The sequence below is a fragment of the Octodon degus genome, unplaced genomic scaffold, assembly GCF_000260255.1.
Source record: "Octodon degus isolate 3935 unplaced genomic scaffold, OctDeg1.0 scaffold00183, whole genome shotgun sequence".
Classification (NCBI taxonomy): domain Eukaryota; kingdom Metazoa; phylum Chordata; class Mammalia; order Rodentia; family Octodontidae; genus Octodon; species Octodon degus.
In genome coordinates this window covers 3,543,764-3,551,094 of record NW_004524759.1, presented here as the reverse complement: position 1 = coordinate 3,551,094, position 7,331 = coordinate 3,543,764, and the positions used below count along the sequence as shown (strand labels likewise).

The 7,331-nt window shown below is 45.9% G+C and overlaps 1 protein-coding gene across 1 annotated transcript in view; it reads left to right on the top strand.

The window, feature by feature from the left end:
* The window catches only part of Manba (mannosidase beta), a 95,351-nt gene that overhangs the window by 74,143 nt on the left and 13,877 nt on the right, over positions 1 to 7,331 (top strand). The window contains exons 12-13 of the mRNA XM_012517473.2: positions 1,916 to 2,134; positions 5,621 to 5,785. Of these exons, the coding sequence (XP_012372927.1) occupies positions 1,916 to 2,134; positions 5,621 to 5,785 (384 nt within the window). The remainder of the gene's footprint in view (positions 1 to 1,915; positions 2,135 to 5,620; positions 5,786 to 7,331) is intronic.

Sequence of the window (7,331 nt, the reverse complement as noted above, 5' to 3'; positions counted from 1 at the left end):
GAATAAATTAAGTTTATGTACAAAGGTACCACTGTAAATATATTAATTACATAGGTGCTTTATCTAATTAATTTATTTTCATAACTACTCTAGGGTATAGATAATGCTGTATAATCTCTGCTTCATAGATGAAGACCGGGGGGCTGAGGAGACTAAGTCACATGGTCGCAGAGGGCACAGATGATGGAGCCTAGCAGTGCAAGAGCGGAGCTAGGGTGATGGAAGCAGTGTTTGCCTGTAGAGCTGGCACTGTCCAGAGTGATGCAGTGAGGGGCAAGGAGAGACTGCTGCTGCTCAGGTACTGGTGACCAACACAGGCAAACACTGGAGCACTGGTGCATTTGGATTCCTCAGCTTGGAAAGGCTGGCGTCAGCAGTGGTCATGGAGTGTGGATGGACATGCAGAGCTTCTGTGACTCGCCATGGCTTCATGAACGGAAGCTGGTGGGAGATGTGCCGAGCAGCTGGGTGGCTGACTGGCATCATCTAGCACCTGCAGGCCACCTGGTGCCTGGAGCCTGTGCTGTGTTCCATACGCTCATTGCATAGCCTGGGTCAGGTGCACTGGGTTCAGGCCACGGTAGGGCACACTTGACTGGGGCTGTCCAGGACCCAGAAAAACTGTGCCTGACATAGTTACTGGGCATAGGAGTCCAGGAGAGCTGTGGGGCCTCTCCCTCTCTCATGCCCTGGATGGATGTGACTGATACTTGTGAGGGGGAGATCCTCTCTGAGAGATGGAGAGAGTGGTCATCTATAGCAATGACAGTAGCATCATGAGCACCGCCTGAGTGCCTGGTGCTGGGCCAAGTCCTTTCAGCCCATTCAGCCCTTGGTAGCTTATGTTATACATGTTTCTTTTTCACAGAGGCTGGCCATGGATTCCTCTTCATGGATGGCCATATGGGTAGGCGCTGTCCTCTGAGATACAGACTGTGCCTGACCCCATCCTGTGTCATGCAAGTGGGACCTGCTATCAGTCCTTCCTTGTTAGAGTTGTTTAGTGCTCAAGGTCTCTCCCAGCATGAACAGTGCTGTTTATGCTCATCCACAGGGGAAATGCTGAGATGCAGGGACTAAAACTCTGGTGCCTTGGCCCCCTCAGCTTCTGTCTTTAACTTAGGGTCCCCAGACAGAGGCAGTCTGCCCTAGGGAGCACCTAGCAATGTTGTAGACAGTGGGATAAGGACACTGGCACTGGGTAGGTGGATACCAGAGAAGATGTTGGTAGGTGCAGTGAGTGACCCCAAACTCATCACCAGCCCCAACTATCAGTAGTGCTGAAGACAGAACCACACTTGATTATCAGATTCTATGCCCTGATCAGAATGTGCAGTGAATGTTTAAGTGTAAACAGTATATTACAGCCGAAATCAGAGGGTCTTTACTTCCCCAAAGTGTGCAAAATCCTCCATCTCACTTTGAACACACTATCTTATTGCTGTACTTTTATAGTGGTAAGATTTTTAAACTAGATACTGTGTTTGTCTATTGCACTTGTACCACGCTGGGGTGAAAGAGTGGAGGGGAACTTGGAGGGGAGGTCAAGGTAAAGGTGAGCTATGTGGGATTTCTGGGAGTTGGAACATTTTTAACGAAGTGGCCTGTGCTTTGTTGAATGAAAATATTACCCTTAAAAACCACTGTGTTAGGGCTGGTGAGATAGCTCAGCAGACTAAGCGCCTGCTCAGGCAAGTGCAGGGATCTGGGTTTGATGCCTGGCATCACATGCCGCACTGACCCTGCCCCCGGGCACTCTGAGCCAGTGACCGAGTCCGGGAGTGGTGGTGCATGCCTGTAATCCAAGCGCTGGGGAGGCTGAAAACAGGAGGATCACTATGAGTCTGAGCTGCATAGTGAGACCATGCACAAAATAAATTAAAGAAAAAAAAAATCACTGTGTTTTTGCCTGCAGGGAGACAAGACCCGACCCTTTGTGCCATCTAGTCCTTCAAATGGAGTTGAAACCATTGCCGAAGGCTGGGTGTCAAGGGACCCCTACAGCAACCACTACGGCGATGTGCATTTTTATGACTACGACAATGATTGCTGGAATTGGACCGTTTTCCCTAAAGCGCGGTTTGTGTCTGAATATGGCTATCAGTCCTGGTCCTCCTTCAGTACATTAGAAAAGGTAAACCTTCATTCATTTGACTTTCCAGGGATTTGGAGTAGGAGACTGGGTGTTGCTTCTGAACTGGTTCAGGAAACCAAGTGAAATCAGCCCTTTCCAAGGGGGCGGTACTGGAGAGTGAACCTTCTCAGTGAGCCGCATCTCCAGCCCCTTTTTAATTTTGATACAGAGTCTTGGCTGGAACTTATGATCTTCTTGCCTCCACCTCGCAGAGTACTAGGATTATAGGTGTTCATCAGAACATCCACCTTTCTCTTCTTATTTAAATGAAAGTTTAGGAAGAAGATGGAAGAAAAAACATTTTTTTTTCTTTTACCAGTCTTCATCTTAGAGACTGTAACTTTTCTATATTGCTTTTAGTTATGTTCCTTTAGGAATATTTACAAGTTACGTGGGAGTTAGTGTTTGTTTAATCTGAATTATGATTGCACATGAAAATAACTCTTACTTGCTACTTTTGGGACCTCCCCCAACTGTTTTAGCATAGATAGATGTTCCAGACCGAGAGGGGGTCTGAGCATTCTTTCTTCTCCTCTTCTCCTGTTTCCTCCTATTTCTTTTCTTTTTTTTTTTTTCACTTACATAAGAATTTTATTTATACACACACAAACAAAAACCTCAGAATGGTCCTTAAGCATATGAGCTAAAACATGAGTTGGACTGTGTTCTATTTCTTTCACTCCTTTTTCTTCATATTGGGATATTTGGCCTTCTGTGTGGATTCCTGGAGCCCTCCCCCACCAATCCTGAAGATGCACTCTCCGAGCTGTGTATGTTCTTTTAAAAACAGCTTTGTTGAAATAATTCACTTCCTGTGAAGCGTACACATGCGCTGTGTATGATTCAGTGCTCTGCCGTGTGTTCCCGGAGTTGTGTGGCCATCACATGGTCCAACTGTAGATTTCCAGCATTCAGAAGATTCACTGACCTGTGAGCAGTTGTTCTCCTCCGCCTGTCCTCTTGCCCTGGCCCTCGGTCCCCCTAATGCTGTATTGATGCTGCTGATAGGCTTTCTGGCCTCTGGTCCTTGTGCTTAGGACCACACCACCTGCATCTTGGGAGTGGCTTTTTTGACTGCATCGTGCATGCAAGGTCCACCTGTGGGGGACTGTGTGTTTGTGTGTCTTCCCTCCTGATTGTTGAATAATGTTTTTTTGTGTATGCTTTTCACATTGCCTGCACCACCTATCTGTAGGTGGACACTTGTGCACATGCTGTGTGAATGTGTGTGTGTGCGCGTGCATTGCTTGTGTAAACATGTTTTCACACTTTCTTTTTGTGGGTGGCGGCAAGCGAGAAAGCGTCATGAAGGCCTCGGCACATTCCGGGAATACAAGATAGTGGGGTATCGCCTGCCCACCCCAAAGTGCCACACGCTGCCTCTCTATGGCATGCAGATTTTTGCACCCAACCATGTCATCTCCAAGTCCTGTTTCTTTTTTCTTTCTTTTTTTTTTTTTTGTGGAACTGGGGATTGAACTCAGGCCCTTGCGCTTGCCAGGCAAACGCTTATTCTACTGAGCCATCCCCCTGGGCCCAAGTGCTGTTTCTGGTGCTTTGTGTCCCAGCTGAAGAAGATGAAGAAATCTTCAGGGGAGATCATCCACTGTGGACAGGGATTTGAGAAGTCTCCGCTGCGGGTGAAGATCTTCGGCATCTGGCTGTACTATGACTCCCACAGTGGCACCCACAACATGTACTAGGAGTACCAGGACCTGACCACAGCAGGCGCCATCACCCAGTGCTACCAAGACATGTGCACTTGGCACTGAGCCTGCGCCCACTCCATCCAGATCATGAAGGTGGAGGAGATCGCAGCCAGCAAGTGCCACTGGCGCGCTGTCTAGCAGTTCCACGACTCCAAGATCAAGTTCCCACCGCCCCACCAGGTCTTGCATCACCAGCACAAGCCCAACTTCACTACCAAGAGGCCCAACATCTTCTTCTAGAGGCCTTGCATGGGTCCCACTCATGAGAGGACTGCTGTGTCACGTGCTCACTGTATGCTGAATGTGAAGAACTACATGCTGTTTCTGTGATGACGGCACCGGTTTGCATGTCCGTACTGTTGCCAACACTAGTCATTTTTCATTTTTAAAACATTTCCCCAGAAATACGCATTTGTAGGAACTTTGCATTTCCTTGATGGCTGAGGATGCTGAGCATCTTTCACGTGCTTATTGGCCATTTGTCTTCCTTTTAGAAACGTGTGCTCGAATCATTTGCCCACTGTTTAATTGAGTCGTCGTTTTGTTGTTGAGTTATGAGGGCTTTTAAAATATGTACCCTAGAATTTTAAGTCAAATGTGTGTTTTGAAGATACTTTCTCTCAATCCGTGGGTTATCATTTTACCAGCTTGATGATGTCATTAAAAGCATAGAAATTTTAATTTTGATGAAGTTCTATCTGCTAGTCTCTTGAGTTTTTGATTTTGACTCTAAGAAGTCCTGGCCTAATCCAGATAACAGATGTTTACTCCTGTGCTGTCTTCTAGGAGTTTTTGGGTTAGCTCTGGCATGTGTGACCCGTGTTACTTTTTCCATGTAGCATTAATGTGTATCTTGATCCACTCTTATGCCTGTGGGTGCCTAGTTGTTCTGATTTTGTTTAACAGTACCTGGCTTGAAAACAAAACAGATCAGAGTGTCATTACTTAGTTTATATTCTCAACTACATCAACAGTTAAGTGTATTTATCAGCCTTGTGTAGAAATCACTGAGAAACAAGTAGTATGAGTGATTTCTGAAACATCTGCTGTTGTCACAGTAGTATTTTATTTCTATTTCATAATTATGACAGTTTTGACAAACTAGTCATATAAAATAATACTAAATAGACAGGAGGCTATTGTAAAAATGCACATAATAAATGCATTTTGATAAGGCGAATCTCTTGAGAGAAGAAACAAGGTGTAACTTTCAAGGGAAGATGAAGATACCAGGCTTTGACCAGCAACAAGTGTGACGGTAAGAATGTCTATGAAGGACTGGCCAAATAGTTCAGCAGATTAAAGCACCTGCAAACAGGTACAGGGGCCAAGGGTTCAATCCTGGGCCTCTGTGCCAGCCCCACCCCCGGGGCATGCTGAGATGGCAATTGAGACTGGACATGGTGGCATGCACCTGTAATCCCAGCTCTTAGGAGGCTGTAAACAGGCGGATCACTATGAGACTGATCTAGTAGTGAGACCCTGAACATCCTGTAGACTCTTCCCCAAAATTAAAAAAAAAAAAAAATTCAAGAATGTCTATGACATTACAGTCAGTTAAGAACCACAGGCTACACTTGGGAGACTGAGGCAGGAGGATCTTTGTGAGTTCAAGACAGCTTGGGCTACAAGGTACGCTCAAGGCCAGCCTGAACTGCATAGCAAGAAGAACCTTTTCCCCAGCATGTACAGTACTCTCTGGGTTAGTCAGGAACTTCTAGAAAAGTAGTTTCACTGCCAGCTTCCCCATCCTGACTCTTCTGCTTCTACTTGGAAGGTCTCAGTGAAGGAAGACTGGTCTTATAACAGCACGTTCACCTATCATCGACAGCACCATCTGGATGGCAATAAGGAGATGCTTCGCCAGGCTGCCCTGCATTTCAGGCTCCCAGAAGGCCCAGATCCTGTCCGCACCTTCAGAGACATGCTCTACCTGACTCAGGTGGGTCCTGTACTGGGGTGGTCTCCTTCAGTGACCACGAGAGCTCCTGAGGACCTTGAGGGCTGGTGTAGTGCAAAGCAGGTTTTTCATTCTACTGATTTTAAGGGAGTTGTTTTGTTTACTCTGATATGCTAACCTGTAAGACTTGAGGTGGTTCATTTTTGGCATTCATTTCTTTTGTAAGAATAGCTTATGAAATTCTAAATTGCACATGAAAATATTCCCTAGTTCAAGATTTTTAGAGAGGTTCAGTCATGAAGACAAGGCTATTTCTCAAGGGTGATACACAACAAACACTAGAGGGTGCAGAGATAGGCTTGTGCATGAGCTGCCATTTGTCATTGTGATTCAGGAGGAAAAGGGGAGCTTCATCAATCAACAGTGCTTTATTGGGTACTTATGGATCTAATACAAATGGAGACTTTACGGGACAATAAATGAACCTTGACTCTGTGTATAGAGATGAATTTCATTACTGATCAGAGATTTAAGCATGGGAGTTTAACTCAGGGCTAGGGTACGTGGCTCACAGTTTGTAGAGGTAGTTAGCTGGCTCCAAGGTAGAGCAGCATGGCAGAGGAGAAACAGTTTGTGTCAGGGCAGCAGGAGGCAGAGAGAGGGATCAAGGGAGGAGGAGGGAGACAGACCCTAGTGAGCCAGTCTAGTGCATCACATCCCCATGGTCCAGTCACCTCCCAAAGCACATGAGGCTTTGTGGGGATGTCTGCATTGTTACAAGTTCTGTCTAGATGTCTCTCCAAAGCCTCATGCAGTCATGGGGCAGCTTCTAGAGTTTTTGATTGACTTAGGGTCCAGTGCTGGGATTATGGGTGTGAGTACTATACCCACCCTGGGGCAGGTAGCCTGCATACAGTAGAAGGGAGGGAAAGAGGCTAGCTCTCTTGGGGCCAGGGAGATAGCTCAGTGGTCCTAGCTGTGTGGTGAGACCCTGTACCAATTAACTAATTAATTAGAAAAAAAAGAGGCTAGCTCTCTGTTGCTTATCCCTTTTGTTCTTGCTGCTTTTGCTGTCTTCTGCCATGAACTGTTCCTCTGTGCTTGTGCCACTCTGCCTCAGAGCCAGCTGAATATAGACTAGAACTTCCAAAAACTGTGAGCCAAATTAACCTTTCCCTTTTTAATTTGGGTGTCAGGTATTTTGTCTCAGCAACAAGAGAGGGCCAGGAATATAGCTCAATGGCATAAGCGCCTGCCTGGCAAGTGCAAGGTGTCAAGTTCAATTCCCGATACTGCAAAAACAAAAACAACAAGCAAACAAACAGAAACACTATCAGCAACAAGAGAAAAGTAACCAAAGCTTACATATAAATTTTCAGGGAGTTTTTGCATGGTAACATGTAGTTCAGAAGTTACCAGACACAGAGTTAAAGGTGAGGCTGCTGTCTGCCCCTTTCTGAGTGTTACTGTTCATCTTTTAAGATTTTCACAGGCAGTATTATTGAAACTTTTGATTTATAAAATAGATCAGTCCTTAGTCCTGTGTGTGTGTGTGTGTGTGTGTGTGAGAGAGAGAGAGAGAGAGAGA